This window comes from Rhinolophus hipposideros, assembly GCF_964194185.1.
Source record: "Rhinolophus hipposideros genome assembly, chromosome: 1".
NCBI lineage: Eukaryota > Metazoa > Chordata > Mammalia > Chiroptera > Rhinolophidae > Rhinolophus > Rhinolophus hipposideros.
This window is the reverse complement of record NC_138047.1, coordinates 25570889-25598107: the sequence shown is the minus strand read 5'-3', so window position 1 is coordinate 25598107 and position 27219 is coordinate 25570889. Positions and strand designations below refer to the sequence as shown.

At 33.9% G+C, this 27219-nt stretch overlaps 1 protein-coding gene across 19 annotated transcripts in view; it reads right to left on the bottom strand.

Moving 5' to 3' along the window:
* Positions 1–27219, bottom strand: part of ZEB1 (zinc finger E-box binding homeobox 1) — a 199340-nt gene that overhangs the window by 52310 nt on the left and 119811 nt on the right. For 17 of the 19 annotated variants that reach the window (XM_081057847.1, XM_081057849.1, XM_081057856.1 and 14 more), the window contains one exon: positions 3476–3676. In XM_081057847.1, coding sequence (XP_080913973.1) covers positions 3476–3676 — 201 coding nt within the window. Of the gene's footprint in view, positions 1–3475; positions 3677–7596; positions 8961–27219 lie in introns of those variants that run through there. The other 2 variants (XM_081057863.1, XM_081057861.1) reach the window with 2 other exon arrangements.

The following is a 27219-nucleotide window of genomic DNA, read 5'->3' as shown; positions in this document are numbered from 1 at the left end:
ATATATGTATGTGTATATATATATACACACACGCATATATATATATATATTAGGCTTTGTTATTAGGTACAAACATTTAAAATAATCTTATTAGTGAATTTAATCTTTCATCATTATAAAGTGATCCTATTATCTATAATAATGCTTTTATTCTTAAAGTCGACATCATCTGAAATTAATTTTAGTTACACATGCTTTTTTGGTTAGTATTTCATAGGAAATACTATGTGTTTATCTATTTTTACTTATACAAGGTCTGACAACGAAGTCCATGAACTTGTGCAACAATGACAGCTCTGATGGCCATTCCAGAAAGAGTTCCAAAATCGCTTTGTAGGGTGGACTAGGTGCTGGCATCGGTGCATAGCTTCCCAAAGGGAGTGCTTCGAATGTGATCATAGTGATATTCAGCAATGAGGTTTGTAGAACTTTTTCTAGGATGAGTTTGTGAACCTAGTTGTCAGACCTTGTATGCTACTTTCTCTGCTCTTGTTACATCTCAGACTTTCTATCAAAGATTTCTTTCCTCATGCCTAAAATATATGCCTTAAAATTTATTTTAGTAAGAGTCTACTGATAACAATTTTCTGTTTTCATCGGCTGCAGCTTGTCTGAAATAATTGCCTTATTTCACCTTTCTTTAAAGATATTTTTGCTAAGGGTATTGACAGACACCATTTTACTATGTCTAGTTACCATCATTGTTATTGAGAATTTAGCTGTCAGAGGTTGTTATTGAGAATTTAGCTGTCAGTCTAACTGCCACTCTCTGAAATATAATCTGCTTTCTTGGGTTTACTTTTAAGAGTTTTGTTTTTTGTCATGAATGCTCTGCAATTTCACCATAATGTTATTGGGGGTAATTTATCCTTTTTGAAGTTTGTTGGGCTTCTTGATTTGTGGCTTTGTTCTTCTTCGATTCTGAAAAAAATCTATCCGTTATTTCTTCAATATTGCTGGTTTCCTGTTCTCTCTTCTCCTAGAATTAAGATATATACTGGACTTTCTAACTCTATCCTTCATTTCTCTTATGCTAGTTTATTTATTTTTCTGTCTCTGTCTCTCTGAGTTGCATTTAGTATAATTTCCCCCCATATTTTAATTCATTAATTCTTTCTTCCATCTGTTTATTTTACTGTTAAATCCATTGTTTTGAATTTTTATTATTTTATTTTTTTCATTTTTAGAAGTTCCATTTGGTTCTTCTTAAAATCTGTTGTTTATATTTTATTCTGTTGGAGTGGGTAATTTCAAGTTTGCCAACTTTTTCTTTAAATATGACAGTCATTTTATAATCTGTATGAGATAACTCTAGTCATTAAAAGTCTTTATGAGTCAATTTCTGCTTCCTTTTGTTCCTAGTAATTCTCACTCAAGTTGCTGTCCTCTTGCAAAGTGATCTGGGAGACTTCTATAGTGGTAGGATGAAGGTATGTTTCTCCAAAAGATTTGTACTTGCTTCTTCTTGGTGCCTATGGATATTAGCACCCATTTCAACTTAAACTCAATTATGACGTGAGATTTATCAGGCTACCCAGTGATGTGAATTTGAGCTGTGAGTCAAAGCAAGACTATTCCTCAGAGATAATTTTCCACTCCCCCAATTCCTAACCAAGGTAATTTTGTCTGCTAACTCCTAAGGATGGTAAGGATGGCAGAGGGTTTGCTTTTGGTTCATCATAAAGTCAAGATGCAATTCATACTACGGGAGGATCTGCTATTAAACTTTTCGGTGGTCCAAGGCTTTGTTTCTTCTCAAAGGCCTGAAGAGCACATCTTACATTACCCTGGTAAGGCAAATATCCTTAAGGCCCAAAAGTCTTCTATGTTGTGCTCTGCTTATCTCTATAGATTCCTATCTTCACTGAGATTTTGATCTGTTGTTGTCTCACTATCTAGTTAGCTCTTTAAAATTTCAAGAAGATTTACTTATTTATTTTTAAATCTAACATTAGTTATTTTCAGTGTTAGTCCAAATAATCTATCACAACATATTTTCAGAAACAGAACCTGTTCATTGATTCTTCTTCTTTTCTCCTTCTTCCTTCTTTTTCTTCTTCTTTCTTCTCCTTCCTTCTTCCTTCTCCCTTCTTCCTCTTCTCTTTTTCCTCCTCCTTTTTTTTTTTTTAACCTCCATCTATCTCATTCTCCTTATCTCCCCGCTTTTCCAGAGAAACAATTTCCTTTTTGCTTCCATATTAAGACTTTGGATCAACTACGTTGATGGATCAATTCCAGCCACAAACAGGAAATATGTTAAGAAACTCTTGCACCCAAAAGTTTTGAACTCAGTATTAAAGGTTAACAGGAGAATAGTCCTGCCATTAACCAATTATGATAATGAAATAAACAAGTTAACCTTTCTTGGTTCTATTTTCCGGAAACCTAGAAGCCACGTTAGTCCTTCCCTGTCATGTTACCTTCCACATAAAAACCAACAAAATCTTATATGTTCTACCTCCTACACTGCTGTCAAATCTCTCCCTTTATTCCAATCCCAAGGGTTACTTCTTTAGTTCGAAAACTCTTATCATTGCTGAATTATTATAGCCTCCTTACTGAAGGCACTACCTCCTGCCTCTGACTCCCTCTTCTAAAATTCTTTTCCATATTTGCTACCAGACTTATTTCAAAATTATGTATCAATGATGTTATTCTCATAGCTTCCAGGATTAAGTTCAAATTCCTTGAAGTAGCACACAATGCGCTTCCTCCTCTTTTCCTCCTCTTTTCTCTGATCTAATTTTCTGCAAACACAATTTGTTCAAACCTCTGTGGTTTCATGTATACTGTGTCATCTGCTTGAAGCACCTTCTATTCCCTGTCCTGTACCTAACTAATCTCTACTGGCGGTTTATAACTCAAGACCAGCACTGTTTCATTCAGAAACTCTTTTAGGACTTCTCCTCTCTTAGAGTTGGATGCCATATACCTACGTCTACGTCTACATCTATATTTATCTGTATCTATATATATGATGATTTACACACACACACACATGTATATGGAGATGGAGAGAGAGAAAGGGAGGCAAGGAGGGGGACAGGCTGGCTTATGAACATTAAAAATACACTAATGTTTTATCTGTGTTTGGGATTTTTTGCACATTATATTATGCAATTTTACTGTACCAAAATATAATTTATTGGTTTCTAAGATTCTTAAATTGAGGTTCTAGTATGAAATTAAAGATAGGTTCCATTTTATCCACAGTCTATGGGAAGCTTGATTCTTTAAAAAAATGACCAGAATTTAACGTATTATATGCATCGTATATATGGTCAAAATAATTTTATTATTCTACCTCATCATCTACCAAAAAAGATAAACAGAAAGATACCTTCTATTGATTAACAGAGAAATAAATTTATAAATCATTTCGACATTTTTATCCAATTTATCTTTTCAGTTTAGATATTTTTTAAAAAGAATCGAGAGAATAGAATAATAATAATAAAAAATAAGTTAAACTTGCCGTCAGCGTCCCAGCAGCCCTTGGCAGCGCCCTCTCTGTCGCTGCCCCCTGGTAACACTGTCGGGTCTGCTGGCGGGTCATCGGCTGGCACACCACCTTCACCATCTGCAGCATCCGTAATACTGTCTTCTTCCACGATATGGAGTTTGTCTTCATCATCTGAATCTGAATTTGTTTCTACCACAGTATTATAATTTGTAACTGTAAGACAAAATAAGAAAGAAACCAATCAAAACCAACTAGTACAAAACTCAGTTTTTACATTTCAGTAAAAACAAAATTTTTAAAGTATTTAAAACAGATTATGATTCAATATTTCTTTCAGTAGCTACACTTATTGAATACTTACTACAGGTACAAGTATTTTATAAATAGTAACTCATTTAATTTTTACATCCTTATAGCAACCCGATGAAACACAGTTATTTACCAACTATTACTTACATCCCTGTTTTACAGAAGTGGAAACCAAGACACTGGGAAGATAAGTAACTTGTTCAAGATCATACAACTAGGAATTGGCAGGGCCAGGATTTGCCCCTAGCAGTCTGGTTTCATATTCCGTGCTCCTGAACATGGTATTAAAATCCTCTCTAATCGTAATGAGCTTATTCTACATGATACTGTTTATGTACAATTAGGGTTTCAAATCTTTAAAGTATTACAATTTAAGAAAATAGTCTATCTCTCCTAATAAAATAGCAATATATCATCAAATTTATCACAAGAAAAGTATTTTCAGATTGGCAATTAAGCCCACGCATTTCATATTAATCCTCACTGACTTCAGAAACAACCAATTTATACAAATTTCTACATAATTTTAAGGCATAATTTAAATAATGCTTATATGTCTGTCATTCTGAAAAGAATAATTGACATTCAGAAATTTCAAATGGGAACCCTTTCCATATTTTAGTGAATTTCAATAAAATTTAATACCATCATTGTAAAAATGTATAATTATTCTGAATAACTACAGCTCACAGAATCATGAGTAATAGTTGAGAGTAAAATTCTCTAAAACAAATAATATAGTATACTCAGTATTTTTCCTTCAGTGTCCTTGTAATAATCATCCTACTGGGATAATTATTTAGTACTTCATTGGGTACAGTCACTGGACTACCTCTTTTTAACTATTTGCAGGGTGATTCTTACTAGGATAAGATTGAGAGGAAGGGAGTAAAAGGAAACTTTGCTTTGTTTAGATAACTCAGCAATGATTACTTCCAGTTATTCTTTCCATTTCTTCCTTAAAATTTTCCAACCATTCTTGAAAGAAGAGAATCACCTAAATGCTTAAATGATATACATATATATTCCTCTTCCCATATAAATACACACATAAACCCTAAGAAGATGAAAGAAGAAATACAATCAAAAGTATGGATGTACATATCAAGGTGAGTACAAATAACTCCAAATCTCCAAAACTGCTCTTACAGACCTGGGGAAGATCCCTGTGTCCAAAAGACTACTGGAGTTACCCTTTTGCCCCCATTAGGAATTCTTCAAAATCTTGTGTCATAAGAAAAATATAAAGTCTTCTTGTGACATTAATACTTTAGTGCGAATACATTTTTCCAGATCTTTTCCCAAGAACAAATCATTTTCTAATTTTATTATAAAAGTAATACATGTTCATTGAAAAAAAAATTCAGACCGTACAAAACATGTAAAATTAGTAAAAGCCCCTCTTCCCTGAGTTTTTCTCTTTCTTTAAAGGTAACAGTAACAGCAAATTTTATTAATTAATGCACTAGGTAGGCATGATGCTAATTATTTTATATACCTTATCTTATTTAATTGTAACACAGACCTCATCTGATACACACATGTGTCTTATATTTAATATAAATCCTATATATTAATGTATGTATGCATATTTAATACACACATGTGGGATCATATTATACTGATTTGCCCCTTAGTTTTTTACCACTTAATGACATATCTTGGAAACTTTCTTAATGTAGGTATATGTGGAGCTTTCTCATTTTTCTCTGAATGGCTACACAGCATTTCATTGAACAAATATAATTTAACCAATCATTTATTGATAAAATTTCATTTCTTTCCAGTGTTTAAACATTAAGCAACAATGTCATTATAAATTTTCTTATAAATGTATCTTTCGCCATTCCTTAAATACTTTTGCCAGATATATCAGTAGGGGTGGAATTGCTGAGTCAAAGGGAAAACTTATTAAGTAGCTAATTATGGAAACATGGGGAATTCCTTGTAGTCCAGCCATGCTATGAACAGAATAAATTGTGAAACTGTTTATGTGGGTAAAGGGAAAGATTCTCAAAGGATGGTCCACAGTTGGAACAAGGGTTTACTGATGAGCCTTTAACTGAGAGTAAGATGTAAGTGTGTGTGTGTGTGTGTGTGTGTGTGTGTGTGTGTGTTTGTGTGTGGTGTATGTATTTGAGTGAGGACTCTTACTGGCAAATAATGCACAATGTTATTAACTTCCATTTTTATTTTCAAGGGCTCTTTATTAGTAACACACTAAGTGACTTTCTAAAGTCATTTAAAGTTGGTGTGGTACATAGTCATTTATTATGCTACTTACTAAAATTAGAGCACTTCTAGTGTTTACTGAGGATTAATTGATTCTGTATTCCACTAGATATGGCCAGCACACTGGCTCATTGCGAAGCTCACTATGCTCAGACATGCATGGATAGTTGAAATTCTTACTATTTGCTGAAGGAAGGGTTTAGTGCTTCTTTAGTATCTTGAGTTGACCATGGTTTTATATTGGTGCTATTCTTGCCTTTTAATAATATAATACTGTACTTTAAGCATTATCAATTTTGTAAGTTGTAGGTTGTTTGGTTGACTCAAGATTGTATATTTAGCATGCACACTTATTAGAGAATCTGGAGCATGAAACTTTCCCAATAATTAGGCTTTCAGACCTATATTCATTATGATTCAAACATTAACTTGCCTGCTTCATATTTTTTACTAAGTTCTCTTTATCCTGAGCTGCAGGTGTTTTATTCTGCCTGCGAGTCAACCACAGCGCAAAGGACTCTTCAAGAATACCTGCCACTTTCTAGGACTCTAGAAAAACTCCTTCTGGGGCCCCAGTATAAGCCGCTATTGTGATATGGAAGACTATAAATTTTCCCAAAGTATGTTTTGAATATATGTATAAAACTTGAAAAATAAAAGAAAAAACAATACATTTTATTGGCTAAGATGGGAAGAAGACCAATAACTATTTTCCAAGGCTTCTCACTGTCTTCTGCTTCACAGTCACTTAGCTGTGAAAAAAAGTGAAAAATCACTTATATTGACTATCGTAACTTAGATAACAGGCAAGCTTCCTTGTGTTTCTGGATCTATCCTTCTGTGGAGCTACAGAGCTGATTTTAAAAATAGGGCCCAAACATCAAAAGTACAGAGAATGCAGGCCCTTGATAAATTCTGGTAGCCAAAGATCTGGAAAATGTATTTACACTAAAAAGTGTCAGTTATTTTAATTGTCTGCCCATCTATTGCCATACCTTTATACTGTTTAACCTTTGGCTAAGACATATAATAAATATAGTTTGTTTAAAGAGTGGTATGGTCTTAACAATCACAGGTAGTCGTCAACTTTTGGTTCTGAGATTTAATTAAAATAATAAAATTCCAAGAAAACAAAGATAAAGGAAAACAGAAAAAGTAAATAATTCAAAAATCTTTAAATACATTTTACAATACACAATATGAATTTAAATTTCAATAGAAGATGGTAACATTTTGAATGCAGTCTTATCATCACCAAAGTGTGGCCAAGGACACCCTGGCTTCTTAGTGGTACAGTTCTCATAGGTATTATTTGCTAACAGTTAATGCCAGATACAACAGTATCCACACTGCGTAAGGTGGTTGTGAGGAGCTGATGGCAGAAAAATGTATTGAGCTTAGATAGTGTCCTGCACACATTGACCTAAGTAAAGACTATAGAAGTGTTTGCTACCATCATCACCACCATCACCACCATCATCTCACTGCATCTTTACAATTCCTAGGAAGTAGGTACTATAATACCGCCTTTTATAGTAACAACAACAACATAAACAACACACACATATATATAGAGAGAGTAGCTGCATAACCTGAGGTCATGTAGCTATTAAGTTGTAGAGCTGGATTCAAATCCCGGTCTGCCTGACTCCGTAGTCCATATTCTTTAGCTACGATGTATGAAGCCCTCCTGACTGAAAATTGTTGCACTAATGATAAATAATCTTAAACTCGTAGTTTTGTGTTTAGCTTATTCTCGGGCCCTGGAATTCCATACTTAACAATTTTCCACTGAAAACACTTTCAAATGACTAAAGAATTTAACCATTAAAATCCCATAATAATACCCAAACAGTATACCATGGGGTAACATCGTCATTGCATTAATAAACCTTTAGAAGCCTTCACGCAGCATATTCTTGCACCTGACTGCATGCAGCACCGCGTCAACTGCACAAATTACACTCCCATGCAAACATCTGTTTCTTAAGTAATGTGCAATTATACTAAAAGAATTAGATGACTAGAGTTTAAAAAAAGAATTATACAATCTCAACTTGTCATTAAGATAAAAGCAAGATCATCTCAATGCTTTATAAATAGGGAACGGTACCGTACACTGTTTATTGTAGCTCCGAATAACAAACTAAGCTTGTAGCTTGTATACGGAAGAGACGAGGGGGGGGGATGGAGACAGATTTCACTCTCAGGTTTTCCATTCCCGACAGGTGATAACTGTGGCACGAGTTGATTAAAGCTGCAGGCTAAGGCCATGTTTCAACGTATTTTCGGGTGTACAAGGGCTATTTTTTTCCCCCAAAGAGGAAGTTCTGATTACATTTTGCCATTAATACACGCTTAACCATGTCCCACTCATTCCTACCAAACTCCCAAACACACACTCATCTGCATGGCAGAAAACAATGATAAAATCTCTTTTAGAGAAAGACATAAGACTGATCCTCAAAAACTAACAGACTACTTCTAACCAATGGTTCTACATATATCAGAATAACCTACTGTCATAATTTAAGAAACACTTAGAAAAACATACACTTTGAATCATGTTCTCCAGAATAATGGATTATAATTTGATTAAGTAGAATATTTTACGTTTGCATTATGCTGGGAACAACACAATTTAGGCACAAATGCTCTGAAATATGAAGATAAAGGAGGAGACACTGAATATTTCCATTATTCTTTAACATCATCTGGGACAAAAATAGCGCCACAATACAGTGTTTTTATTCTAAACAGAGTCCCTGGCAAACTGCTTCCACACAGTAGGTAGAGTATTATTTGTTGAATTGAATGTGGGGCCACACTTCTTTTTTTCTGAAGAAATACGTCAGTATACTTAAGTATTACTGATAATTGAAGAAAATGAAGGCAAAACTACAGTGTTAACCAGAAGACTGGTAAATTAGCACACGCAATGGAAAGAAGTCATGTCACAATTCATAGGGTTAGAGAAAACTCCTGCAAACATTACTCCAGAAAAGAGGGGTGCACGTTGTCTATAAATACTACACTCAGTATCCACTGTATTTGTTATTCTGGCTTTTGACCTAATTTGTACATAATATTTATTAACTATCTATATGTATTTTGCTGTATAATAAAGATTATAATGTAATGATATACATATTTAACATGTAAGTAATATAATAAATAACATACAATGTGTATATTTAATTTTAATGTAAATCCTTTAAAAATAAGCATCAATGATTTTCAGAGTGCTCTAAGCACCATGAATATGTTAGGTTTTAATCAATACTAATGGTTTAGCAAATTTGGAGGAAGAGTTTTTAATTCCCTCTATAGGTAATATCTAAAATCTAGGGTGCCTATTAAATTGAACAACGATAGCCTCTTTTTACATTTTCAAAATAATTTTAATTTACTCTAAGTCCAATGAAGTCAATGATTCTGAAATTTACCCCTGTAAAAAGGGCTGGTGGCTCTTAATGCCTTCAGATACAAGCTATTAACAGAGAACACTGATAGGGAAAGGCAAGAGAGAGGGTTGCCATCATGCACAGAATCCTAGTGCTTATTTTATCTCCTCTCTCATTTCAGAAAAATCACTAAGTATTCATGGGATTTGTCTGTGGTACTTTCTCAGTTTTTGTTCTGGCCTTTCCCCCATTCTCCATAGGTCGTCTGTCTATATGCCCCCGACAAGAGCCATCCCAATTTCCTTCCCCTTTCCCTGTCTTATCAAAACTCCCACTCACTCAGTGAGCTAATTTCAGTCCATGCTAATATAACTCACAAAAAGGTAGATGAAACAGTTCAACAGCAAAGTTCTTAGCAGATTAAACCAAATTCATTCCTAGAAACAGGTGGTTCTTTATGTGAGGAAAGTATCTGGACTAAGATAATTCACATTAAATTATTAACTAAGATTTCCTTCATAGGTAAAATCTGCATTTATAGAAAGGATGCTTTTTAATTTATATGACTTGTTACTTATGGAATACAGGCAGTAAGAAAAAAAACAAGTAAAGTGCGATGATGAGATTAAAAATACAAATGCAGAAACTGAGTCAGAAAGTAGATCTTTAAAGAATCAACGAAATAGATAAACTTCTAGCCCACTTAATCCTAGAAAAAATATGAGAGGCACAAATATACAATATTAAAATGCAAATAGAAATGTAGTTATAACTAGAAAAAAACTTAGAGACTTACTTTATAAATATTTTCCACAAATCGAAGCAAATAAGTTTGAAAACATGGATTAAATAACTTTCTGAGAAAGTTATTTTATAGAATTTATGAAATTACACAAGACATAGCAAAGGTAGACAGACCATAGACTAAATTTAGGAAGCTATCAAATAGTTAACCACCCAAAAGTGCCAGATGTTTTCCTAGGGGAATTTCTTCAGATAGTCAAAGGACTGATATTTCTGTTGCTTTGTAGAAAGAGAAGAAAATGAAAAGAGCCTAAATTCTTTCTATGAAGCCAGCACAGTAACAGTCAAATCTGAGAAAGAGCACACACACGCACATACACACATTCATAAATTCAGTCTCACTGGTGATCACTGATGTAAAAATCCTAAATAAAATATTAAATCTAGTAATACATTAAAAGAATAAATCAAGCATTAGTCAACATTAGGAAACATATAAGAGAAGACACTATATTAACATAGTAAAGGAGAGACAACGTGACTTCTCTAGACACTGAAAGGCGTTTGCAAAATTTGCTATTCCTTGCTGATTCTTATAAAAAGAAAACTGAAGTTGCTATCATGATAAACGATTACGTATCAGAGGCGTTAATAAGATAAAGATGGTTACTGTCATCATTATTAGTTAATAGTATTCTAACAGAACAAGAATTTTTTAAATAAGAAAAAGCACAAATATTGGCAAAGAGAAAGAAAAATTATGATTTGCAGATGATACGCTTCTAGAAAATTCAAGAAAAATCACGAAAAAACTATTAGCAGATAGCAGTTAGAAAATCTAGTAAATGACTATGAATTTAGCAGAAAAAATAGCTTTCCAATAAAACAACAACCTACTAAAAATAACAGGAGAAAAATTATATGTAATAACAACTCAAAAGATAACACATGAAGACAAAAAAAGAAACATGGAGGACGTATATAAAGAAAACTTTAGCACTCTACTGAGGGTCATAAAAGATTTGAACAAATGAAGACACACTTTCATTTTGGATAGAACAACTTCATATTATAAAGATGTTAATTCTACCTAAAATAATCTATAAATTTAATGCAATTCTGATCCAAATACTAATATGATATTTTCGATTCTAAATCTAAATGATTTAGACTAAATGATTCCAAAGTTTATAAGGAGATTTAAGAGCACAGTCTCTGGAGCCAGACTGTTTGGTTCAAATGACAGCTTCACCACTTACTAGTCATGCCACCTTGGGCATGTTATTTAATCTTCTCATGCCTCAGTTTTCTCATCTCTAAGATGGGGATAATGACTGTATGTTTCTAGTAGGGTCATCTTAATGATAACAATAATCCTATATGCAAAAACTTAATCCAGTACTGTATATAAGTGCTCAATATGTATTTTTAGCATTATTTTCTGGGAAAACAAACACAAAAATATTCAAGAAAATTCTGAAAAAAGAATAGTAATTATTGTGATAGGAGAACATGGATTACTCATACCAGATAGAAAATGTATCTGAAAGCTATAGAAATGGGAACAGGTTTATACTGGTACAGAGATAGGCAGACAATCAAAGAACTTGAATAGAATCCAGAAGTGGATCCCTCAAACATATGGAAGTCTTGCTAATCAGATTCCCACCCCACAACTTTAACCAAAATGAAATTTACATGAATCAAAGATTTTAAAAATAACAAAATCATAAAAGTAACAAAAGTCTTAGAATAAGAAGGGTACTATAAGCATGACACAAAATCCGTAATTATACATAGAAAAAAATTAAAGTCAAAGACAAATGACAAACTGTGAAAAATATTTTCAGTACGTTACCAAAGGCTGTTACCTTATTAATCAGAGAATTCTTAAAAGATAAACCACCCAGAAGGAATATGCAAAAAGGCAATTCACACAAACACAAATGTGAATGGCCAATAAACATGTAACAAGATGCTCAACCTCACTAATTAAAGAGAAACTTACTTTAATCTTCTATCATTATAATATTGTCAGTTCGTACATACACTCAACTCTCTTGCCTTACTTTGACTTCAAAAGCCCTACTGTGGCTAAACTCCTACGTCTGATTAAATTCCACCTTTCCAAATTCTATATCTCAGTCCCCCTTCACTGTAAAGTTTCTTTAAAAAGCTGCCTACACTTATTTCCTATTTGTTTCTTCCTATTTTCTCTGAAACCCACTTCAGTCACAAAATCGTTCTTGTCATGATTGTGAAGAACCTTTACATTGTTAAATCCAATGACAATTGTCACTCCTCTTCTTATTTGACCTACTAGCAGCATTTTACATAATCCACCACCCCCTCCTTTTCAAAACAATCTCTTCTCTTGACTCTCTTGGTTTTCTTTCTAACTCAAAGACTGCTACTTTTCCGTTTTCTTCCTTCCATCTCTCAGACCGCAATCTGTCTCATGGCTCTAAATACCATTAGATGACTCTTTGCTTTCTATCCCAGCCCCAGTTTTTCCTCTGAAGTCCATACTTGTATAACCAACTTGACATCTCCATTTGGATGTCTAATAGGTGAACTTGCCATATCCAAACCCCAACTCTGGATCCTCTCAGTCTTTTTTATTTCAGTAAATGACAATTCTATTCCTCCAGTTACTCAGGCCAAAAATCCTGGTGTCAGTTTTGACACCCTTTTTTCTCTCATCCTCCCCATATATAGAGAAAACTACCTTAAAATGTATTCAGCATTTGACCACGTACAACCAACTATCCAGCACTACCCCCCTGGTCTAAGCCACTGTCATCTCTCACCGAGAATACTGTCATCAGCTTTCTGTTCTCCTTGCTTCCACCTTTGCCTTCCTACAGTCAGTTCTCAATATAGCAGATGAAGAAATCCGTCTACATCTTGTCACTGTTCTTCGTAAACTGTCTATGGCTTCCCACCTCATTCACTGCGATGCAAAGGACTTTCATGAGCTGGCTCCTGCTCCTCCGTACTCTCAGACTTCGTCTTCTACTCCATTCCAGGTATACTGGCTGCTTGCCTCCAGGCCTTCGTACTTATGTCACTCCCCCTGGAATGCTCTTCTTGCATGGCTCTATTTCACTTCCTTAGAGAGGTCTTCCATGACTACCCTATTGAAATTTATAGACCTCCCCACCAGAAGAGCACATTCCACTCTCTCCTATAATTTATGTCTTTTTAGAATACTTATCACCAACTGACATAATATTTTATGTTATATTTCATTGTTTCTTCTCACTAGAATGTAAACTCCATGTGGGCAGGATTGTTTTCTGTTGTATTCACTGCTGCGCTCCCTGCATGTAGAACACTGCCCATAAATACTAATTGCTCAATAAATGATGTCCAGCATCATTTAAAATGATATCAAAGCATAAGTGATATAAAGTATAAAAAATACCAATAACACAAGGTATATGCAAGAGTTAAGGAAACAAATACATTCTTATATGTTGTTGTATTGATATGGTAATAATTGTCAAAATTTTAAATGTTTACCTGTTGATGCAGGAATTTCTTGATATTTACCCTACAAATTCCCTTACACGTGTGCAAATATACATACATATTTTTATCTGCAAACGGTTTTAATTACAAAAAAACCCCTAAATAGCCACCCAAGATATATCTATTTGTAGTGAGATAGAGAAGAATCCTCTAAAATAGTTTGATTCAATTCTTGCAGAAAATGAAGATGACAGTATACATATATGTACTTGAATAATAAAAAATAATGTCTAGAAAGGCATACAAATGAAGAAATGTGGTAAGGAACGAGAGACTTTAAAAAAATTATTCCTTCTATACTGTTTAAATGTTTATATTACTTTATAATTTTTTTAAAAGATAAATTTTAAATGTGCAAGAAAATGTCTGAAATAATATTCAGCATACTGTTGCTAGTAGTGAACTTTAGAAAACTGAACAGGGGAAACATTTTCTCAACATTTTTGTTATCTGAATTTCAATAACAATAGATATAATTAGAAATAACAATCAATTTATTAAGATAAAATTTAAAAAATTAAAGGTTAAAATTATATTTAAGAAGAAAATACATACTATGCTGTAAGTACACATCTCGTGGATTTTGAAATAAAACAATTTAAATTCTTATTAGAAAACAATGAGTTCTATTTTTCTTATGTATGAAAGACAGCAATCTGTTTTAAAGTATGAGTAACACTCCCCTTTTCTATTCATAGCTATATAAAGTGTGATGTTACGTAAAACGAAAAGTGACTTCTGCTCCTTCCTGCTAGTTCTGAGGGCAGCTGCACACATACGGCACAGACACCCAGGAGAAAGGCCTTATAGAGCATATGCTTTCCTTTGTGAAAGGCAACTGACACTCCCCAAATACAGGTTAGGGCAGCACACACACAATCATATGCTTAATAGTCTCTACTATAGCAGCTGGCATGATTCTGAGTTTTCTCAATTAAAAAACATTTTTAAGAAATATTTTGTTGTTTAACAATCCCAGAGGGCACTTTTTCTTTGGTTTTGAGACCCACTGATTCATAGCTGAACTGGTTATGAAAAATAAGGTAAAGGGAGAGGACACAATTTTATTCTAATTCCTTTCACTTGGGATTTTCAGATTCCTTTAAGCTAGAAATACAGTGAGTATTATTTTAACCTGTTGGCCATGTACTGGACACCAGCAACCACAAAGGAAATCATATAAGTAGAAAGAAACAGGTCATGAACCTCAAGGATGTGGTCTGAGGATTAGTCCTCTCTTGTTTACAGGAATGGCAGTACAGAGAAATCCAAGTACTGCTTCATAGTACCCAATGAGGGGACCTCCTCTTTGGAAGCGATCCTGAGGGCCAAATTTCAATACAGCAATAATAATTCCGAGTCTAGACATGGAAGAGTAAGTATCATACTAATAAAATTTGAATTGGAATTTATTTTTTAATGAAGCATTGAACACAAACAATTTATAGGTAACTAGAGTTTAGTTTTACTGAGATCTTCCAAACATTACGACATGTTACAAGCTTGTGAGTTATAAAATTAGAATGAAAAATTTAGTTCCTTTGATCTAAGTACCTCAGAAGGTAGGAGAATAAAGACATATAATATCTACAGTCTCTGCTTCTGAGATACATGTACTTATAAAATATGAGTGATATACATTAAATATTAGAGAAATGTGAAAGTAAATAATGATTAAGAGTTATGTAGAAAATAAATACTATAGGATTCCATACCTCATTGTATTTAATCTCTATTTTATGCCTTGCTAATGCAACACAGAAGGAAAATTTTGAATACTTTGGGTTTTTAAATTTGAAATATGTTGCTGGGAAGTTAAACAGATTTGAATTGTAGTACCAGAGAATTCCTGGTGCTTTGTTTTACCTGATTTATCTGAAAAGCAGTTGGAATGGCAACCATTTTTAAACAGAATCTATTCAGAAAATAAATAATGTCCAATAAACTAGAATGTGTGAACTCATCACACTTACATTTTTATGTAAATTTCATCTTAGAGAGTAAATGGCCTTAGTGATGAAAGAAGTGGACATTCTTGGAAAAACACATATAAATGGAAACTTCAATACCATATACAGAAACAAACAGAGGAAGAAATATTTTCAAAGTATTTTAAATAAATTAAGCCCTATTGCATTTCTACTGCTGATAAAAAGAGAAGTTAAATCAATCAATGCCATTTACATAGTTTTACACCCTGCCCAACCTTGCCCCAAGAGATACTTACTAAGCATTCAGTGTTTTATGTGTAGTTCAGTTATTCGGTTATGAACCAGTCAATCCTTACAAGAATCACATGAAGAATTATTATTTTTCTCATTTTATAGATACGGAACCTGCGACTTAGGTTACATAACTTGTCAAAGGTAGAACAATTAGTCCTGGAGGCAGCATTCCAACAGAGGCCATGTGGCTCTGGAGACCACGCTCTGAATATACTGCCTCTCCAAAGCAAGCAGAATACTAGAGCCAACAAGTGAGTGAAAAATCCCCAACACAAACAAAACATAATAAACGAGAGGTTCACAATGAATTATTAAACACATTAGCAAGTACTTAATTAAATCTTTCTGAACTCAGAATCTAAGAAAATGTAATTTAAAATATCCTTATTATTCATCTTTACATCAGAATGACAACAGAGGATATATGTCACTAAACTACTTCAGTTCAGAGATTGATTTAAAATTCTGGTGGCTCTGCATTGCACATAAGATGAACTCCAAACTCAAATGCATGGCAAGTAAGGGTCTCTAGACTATGAATATTACCGGCCTCAATTACCTTTTTATTTTACTTTCTACCATTCTGCTCAAAATAGTCTATTCCCTAAACATCACTGTACTTTCATGCTTCCCCTCTGTCCTTTCTCTTCTACCGTCAAATTTCTACTCGTCTTTCGGAACTCATATCCAACCCACCAACAAATCCTGTTGCTTAGATACCTTTCTATCTCCAGTGTCACTGCTCTATTTCAAACTGTCGTCTCCCCTCCTTTGGACTATTACAATACCCATCTCACTGGTTCCTTGTCTCCATTTACCACATAGCAGCCAGAGTGATTTTTTAAAACCATAAAGCAGAATATGTCACTCTCCTTCTTGAAATCTTCCAATGACTTTCCAGTGTTCTATCATGGCCCACGAGGCTCTGCATGTCTGGGCCCTCATCTTCTTCCCCACTATACATGTTCTCACTAAATGGTCTTTTTGTTCTTTGTATGTGAAAAGCCTTACTCCATGCTAAGCCCTTGTACCTTGCTTTTCCCTCTGCCTGGAATGTTCTGTTTCCAGATCCTTCCTTGTCTGGCTCTTTCTTTTCCCTCATGGCTCCACTCCCGAGTCATAGCTTCAAAGAACGCTTCCGTGACCACCTAACCTAACCTGCTCCATCCTTTATTCTCTCACATCATCCTGTTTATTTCCTTCAAAGCATCCAATGTGTAATTATCTTGTTTATTTTCCTTCTCTCTGTATTAGTTTTCTATTGCTGCCACAACAAATTACCACAAACTTAAGAGGCTTAAAATAACACACACTTGTCATTTTATAGTTTTTGAGGCCAGAAGTTCAAGGTAGGTCTCATTGGGCTACAATCAAGGTCTTGGCAGAGCAGTGTTCTTTCTGGAGGCCCCAGGGGAACCTATTTTCTTGTCTCTACTAGCTTCTAGAGGCTGAATGCATTGCTTAGCACAGGGGCCACTTTCATCTTCAAAGCCAGCAATGGCTACTTGAGACTTTCTAATATCACATTACTTTTACAATGGCCCTTTTTCTGCTGCTGCTTTCCACTTTCAGTGTTAAGGACCCTTAATTTGGGCCCAACTGGATAATCCAAAATAATTTCCCTATTTTAAGGTCAACTGATTAGCAACCTGAATTTCTTCTGATGCTTTAATTCTCCTTTGTCATGTGATGTAACATATTCACAGGTTCTGAGGATTAGGACATGGACATCTTTGGGGAGCCATTATTCGACCATACTTCCTCACTAACATGGAAGCTCTGTGAGGGCAACGACATTGTCTTGTTCACTTTTAGTCTAAGTTCCAAACATTATAGGGCCTATCAGAAGCACTTAAGATATCTGTTGAATTTTGGAACATACGAGACAATACTGCTTTGGTGACGTTCTTCCTGACTCTTGTTCTAACCTTTGTGCTCCTGTATAATTTTTGACATCTCTGTAATAGTGCCCATGTCCCATGATGTTTTCATTATGTTCACATGCTTATCATTAGGTCTTTAGTCAAAGATGAAGTGCTCTAATAATATGTCAATAAAGGATTAAGTGCTGTGAAAATGTGTTGAATCAATGAATTTTATGGTGAAAAGGACATTATAAGGTTTCAAAAAGTTTATGTTAACGATTTTTGTAATTGTTTTCATGGCTTCCTAATACAGTGTGGAGTATTCTTATAATGTGTCAATAAAGGATTATCCTGCTGTAAAATCTGTTAAAGTGATGAATTTTAAACCTGAAAAGGATCTGCAGATAGGTCTCAGCCACCTATTTTACACTTGAAATCCAAAGAAGCTAAATAATTTGTCTAGTTACACAAAAAATTGAGAACTGGAACAAAAATCCAGTGGATTTTCTATAAAAATCTACCTCTTGAGGTTGCCATGGAGATTAAATTAATGCATTTAAAAGTACATAGAGTGCCTCGCATGGAGAAGGACTCTATAACCTAGGGGCAAAGATGCTTGTATTGGCGTGATAATGATTGTAAACACTAGATATTTCCTATTTCTCAGCAATAAGAACTCAGGCAAAGTGGGCACTCAAATATTTGTTGAATCAATGAATGATTAAAAAGTAAAATACAAACAAACATGGTTAAACAATTTTTAACGTACTACTTTCCTACTTATGTTTATTTTTACAGAAAAAATGCAGGTAAAAGAAACAAAGCAGAGCATGCATATTACACTGAACTCTATCGTAATGCCTTCCCCAACTTATTCTAGCTAACGGCAATGTCTCTCCTTCCTTGTTGTCTATACCAGCAAGGTCAAGAGCGTTTTTATAATACTAAGGTGTTACATTATTTGTCTTTTTCATCTTTTGACATTCACATTGATGTACAGGCAATGGTGGGTAAAACTGTTGGTGCCTTAAAACAATTTAAGGCAGTAGCAACAAACTGTATCCTTTCATTCTTCAATGCCACTCATTTCCATTAAAAAATTGCCAGTTTCACTTAAGAATGTCCTGATGAAGTGGTAAAAATAAGTTTGTTAAATCTTGATCCTTTAGTACATGTCTTTATAATAATATTGTGTGACAAAATGGGATATACACATAAAACTTCTGCTGGATATCAAAGCATGCAATTGTTTTGAGCTTAACTAGTTGCTTTTTTCATGGTACACCGATTTTATTTGAAAGAACAACTAACTATGGTTTTTCAGACTTGAGTATTTAGCAGACATTTTCTTAAAAATAAACCAAATAAGCCTGTCACTTTAAGGAAAACAAAAGACCAATTTGTTGCCCATGATAAAATTTGAGCTTTCAGGTGTAAATTAGAATTTTGGAAAGCATGTAACTGCCACTGTGAGTTTCACAGCTTCTTAATTCTAAAGACTTTTCTGAAGAGCCTGGTGCTAATATTGGTGATTTTTTTTGACATGGTAAAATAAAATGTGTCAATGTTTAGAAGATCTATACAACTCATCAGACCAATATATTCCCAATGACTAATACATGATGTTATAAATTCACGATTTGGTAAAAGATCTATTTAAAGTTCAGGATAAACCAATGGATTTTAATGTAACAGACTATGAAATTCACTTTATGATTTCAGATTCCACATTGCCACTAAACTTTAAGACCTGCTACCTGATCAGTTTTGGTGTAGTAATCAAAGGATAGCCACAATTATCTGAAAAGGCTCATTCCAACTACATATATGTGTGAGGCTAGGTTTTAATACACTTCAACTAAAACAAATTAAAGATTGAATGCAGAGTAGATATGAGAATTCAGGTATCTTTATTATTATTAAGGATCAATTAATACTTTCAAATTTTCTCAGTTTTAATTTTGAATACAGTAAGTATTAATAAACGCAAATCACATAATCAAAAGCACTTTGGGATCTTCAAGCATTTTTAAGAGTGTAAGGAGATCCTGTAGATGAGGATAAATGGGATCAAATATATGGTGATGGAAAGAGAACTGACTCTGGGTGGTGAACACATAATGTGACATAGATGATGTATTACAGAATTGTACACCTGAAATCTATGTAATTTTACTAACCATGGTCACCCCAATAAACTCTCATTAAAAAAAAATAAAGTTCAAATTGACTAAAAAAGAATCAGTGTTTTTTATCTCCATGGGATATTTTATCTATTAATAAACATTTGTTTAATAGATTTCATGATACTAATAAAATATTGTCATGTTAAAACAAAGCACAACAAAACACAAAAAGAGATCCTGAGGTCAAAAATTTTTGAGAATTGTACTATTTAATAAGGTAGCCCCTAATCAAATGTACATATTCACATTTGTGTTAATTAAACTTATTAATAATATATAAAGTTCAGGTCCTCATTCCTACTAGACATATTTTAAGAGCTCAATAACTACATGTGGCTAGTGCCTCTTAGAATAGATACAGAACATTTCTATCATCAGATAAATTCTCAAAAGTGCTGGTCTGTACTATATTTGGGGGAAGTTAATTAGCATTTTACTAAATATCATTGGTATAATTCTTTCAGTACTTTACATACCTGTTTTAAGTCTTTAATAAGAGTACATGCCTTTTGAGGGCAGAGAACACTGATATCTACATCTAGGTATATATATGACATGATATTGTTATGTATATATGGTATGATACTATGTCCCATAAAATGCCATATATATATATATTTTTTTTTTTACTAGGCACAAATAGGAATAAATATGCCCAAAATAAAACACCTGCTGAACTGAATATTTATAAATCAGTAAATATTTATTTAGGGTTTTACATAAGACCGGTACCATGTGATTGTGTTTATCTTTAAAATTTTAATGCATTCCTGTCCAAATTTATAAACACTGGGTATCAATTTTTTTGTGTTTATAATAGACTACTTTGTTAATAGTCAACTTATGTTGCTTAACTTCATATTTTCATAAATAAAGATTCAAAGAAAATCTTTCCTCTTACTATTTATTGGTTAAACTATATCGTTTCTGGTATTTTGTCTGTAAGCATCTTTGTTGACATTTTTGCCTCAAGCTTTTATAAAAAAAAAAAAAAGCTGCAAACATTTTTGCCAAATAACTAGTTGGCCATAAGACAATTTCCCTATAAAAAAGATAAAATCATTACAAATAAAAGAAGGACATTAAAAAGAACATAATGAAACATGAAAAAGTGAGTAACAAAATTAAGAAGACTTTATTGAAAATGTGTGTAGATTCACGGCAATACTGCGCAAATAACTTATTTTATGGATTATATCTAAGCACTTCACTCTGTGGGAGATGTGGGTTCAACTCTGTACTTTTAAAGAAAGCCCTCAGGCCACTCTTTCTCCTCTCAAAATACTGTGTTTCAAAATAAGTAATCAACTCTTAGGGCAAATCATCATTTGGAAGAAATGTTAACTATTTTAGGACCAGCACCACCACCACCACCACATGTACAGACCATTACGGGGACTAGCTAAAATTTAAATATCATGTAAAAATGGGAGTGACTGCGAGAATTTGTCAATGGAGAAATGAAACCAAATCAAAAACAGAAAGACAAAAATACCCAAACTGTCAACCAGTTATTTTATCCTTTTTTATGGCAAAATTACCTTGTGACCAATATGGCAAAAATGCTTGTGGCAAAAATATCAATGGCAAAGATGCGACAGTGCAAGTACCTAGAACCATACTAAACAGGTCTTCGAGTTCATAATCATGGACTACTAATTATGACTTTCAAGTTTTCCAAAGACTTCTGTACATGTAGTTAAAAGAAATGTTTTACAAGTAACATTAACTTTCTAAACAATAAATTGATTAAATTTGTTTTGAATGAATTAGTAACACCTGGGATTTACAGATTAGTTTTATTCTCATATAGTTTTGTAGGATTCCTAACTTTTAAAAGTTTTAGCACCTGCTGTTTTGATTTGACAATCCTTATATCCTACTAAAAGTAGTGGATGGAATTCATAAAAGCTTGTTAAAATTAAATTATAAAATAAATTTTGTTCAATTACACTAAGATTTTTAGCTACCAAGATAATTGCAATGTACTCTGGGATACCAAAAAGCTAAGGCTGGCCTGTAGAGTTCTATTTGCCCTCTATTACTCACACAGTAGTTAGAGCTTTATAGCATAATGAACGCTGCTTCTTATTTCCAGTTTCGTTTAAGGCAATGCTTCCTGGCATGCAAGACCACATTTAAAGGAAGAATAATAGGAGAGGTATGTGGGCTTCTGGCCAGGTATTTTTCTGCTCAACAACCAAGATATGTAAACTGGAACTAGGTGAGAGATTAGATACTTGTATATATACAAAAGCCCGCTGCCAATTTAGGACTATGCATCATTCCCTAAAGCTTCTTTTTGGGAAAAGAAAATATTTCTCCTTAAATCTGCTTTTTGGGTGAGAGAAGAAAAACCATGATCCATATAGCGAATACACTATTTATACAGTGTAAAGTAAGTATTGATTTGGTCCTTGCAAAATCACCCTTACTCCATGCAAAAGGATGTGTACCATATAGTAAATAACTTATTTCTTCAATAAAAGCAAATAAAAATAATTACCTTTTAAATGAAGCAATTAACTGTAAACCTTATATTATGTTAGCTTTTAAAGCCTCTGTCTAAAATTTTATTTTGCTACTTAAGTTTATTGCAAACACTGTTTCTGTAACTAGAAAGGTTTATGATCTAAATAAGAGCTAACATATTTTCATAAACTTTTATTTTCTATATAAATTGTATGTATGCTATGTAGCAATTTATTTTCCAAGTAACATTAATCATTAGCTAAGGGTAAATTTTATTCTATATTTTCAGTGGTAGAAATTAAAAAAGTATAAAATCACAGTTATGATTCAAATTGGTTTGTTAAATTTTAACATGGCTAAATTAGGAAATTTAGATAAAAGTCATATGGCTATTTAAATAATTAGGAAACTGAAAAAAATAATTTTTAGTAAGTTCAAGTGATATCCATAAATAGTAGCCATCTAAGATACTATATTAAAGGGTAGTATTTGGCTTGCCTAAGGAGGTGGTTTATTAATAGAAGCCATAAAGGTATAATCTAACAATGCAACAGAGGCTTTGGAGTCAGTGTGATTTGAGTTCAAATTATGGCTCAAACACCCGATAGCTGGTTATTCTTGGTTAAATTTTCTTACATATATAACATGATAATAACCATTTATAAGATTATTTTAAAGATTGAATTAGGCAATTTATGTAAATGCTTAACACAGCAAATGATACACAATAGGTGATTTAATAAATGTTCCTACACACCCCCCCACACACAGAGTTCACCCAGGACACAAATAAATTTACAAGCATTTCACCTTGTAGTTATCCACAGTAAGAAATTTTTTAAAAACGTGTTCTTTCAAATATCACTTATAAGTTTAAATAAGAAAATTGAAAACTTTGGATTACAAGCTCATATGCAATTGCATACTAAGAGCATCAAAACCAGAATCTTAGAATCTTATCAGACTCCTCCCCTTAAGTATGAAAGTATTCATTCTGTCTATAGCATTCCTGAGATTGACTTTTAAAGCAACCAGTTCTAGTCTTTTATGTCTCAGATGGGGGATGAGAGAGAAAGAGTTAGAGATTAGAGAGTGGGGGGCGGGTAGGGAGAGAGACAAGCAGATTAAGTTCTGATAATATAGTTTGAGCCCCAGTATCAATCAATACCTGAAACCATCACCTCTTGTACTTTTCAGTTATATGAGCCAATAAAATCCATTCACTGCTCTCATCCCCCTTTTGGCTTATGTGTACTGATTGAGCTGGGTTTCTAAAACTTATAACCAAAACAGTCTTGATTAATACACTAATTATGGGTGAGGATATAGCAATTAGATAGAAGGGAGGTTTCATTGTCACATGTGCATTAGAATTCTTTAGTAGCGATGATTTTATCATTTATACTCAGAATAATGATTCCGGAGCTTTGCCCTTGATCACAGTGCTTTGGTAAATGGCAGCACTATTACAGACAGATGCCGTATAACGATGTTTCAGTCGACAGACCACATAGATGACAGTGGTCCCATAAGATTATAGTGAAGCTGAATTTCCTGTAAGAAGTGGAAGGATATGTGGTTCAGGAGGATTCATTTTTTGTCTGACAGAAGCAATTATCTGTGGGGTTTGGCAATAGATTCCCTCTCACTCACAGCATCTCAATTCTGCGTACACAGGTTACATCCCAGTCAGTCAACCACTGACCTGTTTCAGCACAAAGGAGCCTATCTCCTCAGCACTACATATTTAGAGGGTGCTACTGCCCTTCCAAATCTAGCCCGATGGTCTTCAGAGTACACTGCTGTAAATTCCTTGTTGAGGACTTAAGATCCTGTGTGAGGAGCTACCTTTACAAGTATTTCCCTTTAATGAAAGCACTCTGTGGTAGCCTGTCCCTATACTTTGGAAATATTTTCAGGTTATAATGATGTAAAGGCATAGATAAGTTTTATTTCTTCCATCAATTCAAAGTCAGAGAGAGCTCTTTGTGCCACATAGGGTCAAGTGGAATCAAAAACCAATTTCCAAAGTCAAAATATTGAGGCCTCAGTTCTACACCGTCTCCACGTTAAACACCTTCATTTTTTAATGAATACCAGAAAGTTTCTTAATCTGACAACTGCTCCAACATGCAATAGCCGAAACCACGTTGCCACGACGAGCCCCTGTTCCTTTACCTCTCCATCTTGATTTCTTATTCCTACTGATCCTCAGGTCACCTTTCACTCCTATTCACTACTATGGTGACCTACACCTTACCCAGCCAGTTTCTCTTCAATGTTTCTAATCCATGCGGCCCACATCCCTGTTCAGGGAGCAGCACTGTCAGCTTCCAATGTTCTATTTCTGACCCTGTCAGAAAGACGCAGGAGGAGGGCTTGTGGGACAGTGTGTGTAAAGTCTACAGCTGTGTACAGTCACGTCCCAGGCCTTCACACTCACTCGCCACTCACTCACTGACTCACCCAGAGCAACGTCTAGTCCTGCAAGTTCCATTCATTGTAAGTGCCCTATGCAGTTGCACTGCTTTAAAAGAAATCTCTTACACCGTATTTTTTTTTCTATACCTTTTCTATGTTTAGATATGTTCAGATACACAAAAACTTACCTTTGTGTTACAGCTGCCTGCAGTATTCAGGACAGTAACATGCTGTGCAGTTTTCAGCTTAGGAGCAGGTTACACTATATAGCCTATACCTTTTAAGGTTTGTGTTAGTGCACCACTCTATGATGTTTGCACAATGACAAAATCGCCTAATGACGCATTTCTCAGAATGTATTCCCATCACTAAGTGACACATGACTCACTGTACATATATCCTTGAGATGTAACAATAGAATTCTTTTCTGAATTAAGACAAGGTTTAACCACACATTTTGACATTTTGTAAAGAGAATAGAATAGCAACAGAGACTGCAATGATGGGAATGGTATTTTCCTATTCTTAAACATTTAAATAATTAACAAATTATTTCCCCCCAAATATCTCTTCTATATTTATAGGAAGAAGTGTACAATTCAAAATCTGTTTCCTTAGTGATGCAGAAAGACGTCAGCCCCATATTTCTTCTTTAAATATGTCATCCATACAGATCAATGAGAAGGGCTATCCAAAGCATGATAGTGGAGACATAACTAAGAATCTACCTTGCTGTGTAATCCTGCCTTTTGAAGCAGAGACTCACCTACAAGAGGTGTTTTTTTAGGGAGAAGGTAAAATCTCTCACTCAAACTAGAGATTTCTGTTGTAGACAGTACACAATCTAGCACTAGAATTTCCAGGCATCTATCCAATTGCTCACAAACAGGATACGGGTGGGATTAGCTTGTGCACTAGAACAGTCAGTCACAGGACATCCCCAGTTGTAAAACCTAAACAACACGAGGGTTCTCTGTAATACTCCACGGTTGTAGTTAGACTGACTCTATAATCAGAATATCGGAGTATTCTAAAGACTTTAAAGTGAAGTTATAGACATAAAACTATCTTTCAAGGGAAGTGTTTCAGAAGACCAAAATGAACTACCATGTTTCCCGGAAAATAAGACCTAGCCAGACAATCAGCTCTAATGTGTCTTTTGAAGCAAAAATTAATATAAGACCCGGTCGTATTTTACTATAAGACTGGGTATCATATAACAATATAATATATTTTAAAATACTGGATCTTTTATAATATAGTATAAAACTGGGTCCTATATTAATTTTTGCTCCAAAAGATGCAGTGGAACTGATGGTCTGGCTAGGTCTTATTTTCGGGGAAACACCGCAGAAGTCAAAAGATTATCCGTAGGGAGCTCACCAAACTGTCCTGTTTTTCCCAAGTACTTCTTAACTAAGAACAGCTGTCAAGCTGAGTCATTCTGGGGAAGCTGAATCATGTTTTCTCTAGGTCACGTTTTATATTCAACTTGAAACCTCAAGTCGACAAAGAGTAAAATAACATCTCCAAATTTACAACTCTACTGCAATTTACAAATTACAAAGCACTATAACCAGAACATCCTCAGAACTATACTGTGAGACTACCACTTTTTAAGGAAAAGATGTATGTAGTTTAGTGAAGTTAAGCACATTAAATTCACACAGAGTAATTAGGAAAGTAAGGATTAAAAACAGGTATCTGCAATTCTCTCCAAAGTACTATGGTATTCCAATAATACATAGAAGTCTCTTGTTAGGTGCTTTGAATATGTTATATCACATTTGATTTCACAAAATCTTTCGGCTGTTTATATATATTTGCATATAAATATTGTTTGATGCATTCAAATCATTATTCCATCTACTGGCAAACATTTGCATTCCTATTTCTCAACATATGGGAAGATGCTTATTTCTAGAAAAATATGCCTTTAAAATTCCATCAAAATACAAGCTGCTACACAATAATTTTTCAGACTTGCAAAAATAAAACAAAGGAAAACTCAAGTGAAAAAGTTTCAAGCCAGACAGTTTAAAAACTTTAAAAATGGGCACAACTGACATAATTTAAAATTTGTGGGAGACTCATACTACAAGATCACAACTGAGGAAAATGGGTCAAAATATTGTCTCATCCAAATTTGATCAATTCCAATTGTTCTGATCTTTGTATTTAAAATTAATAAAGGTTTACTGACATACCAAGTATAGTGTGCTATCCCAAATTTCTTTAGGAGTACTGACATTCCTCCCAAAGCAACAATTGCTGAATGTCAACCTACCAAACGTTTTAAAATTTTCTGTAAGAAATTTTTTAATTAAAAAGATAAAAACTTGATTGCATTTATCTTATATGAAA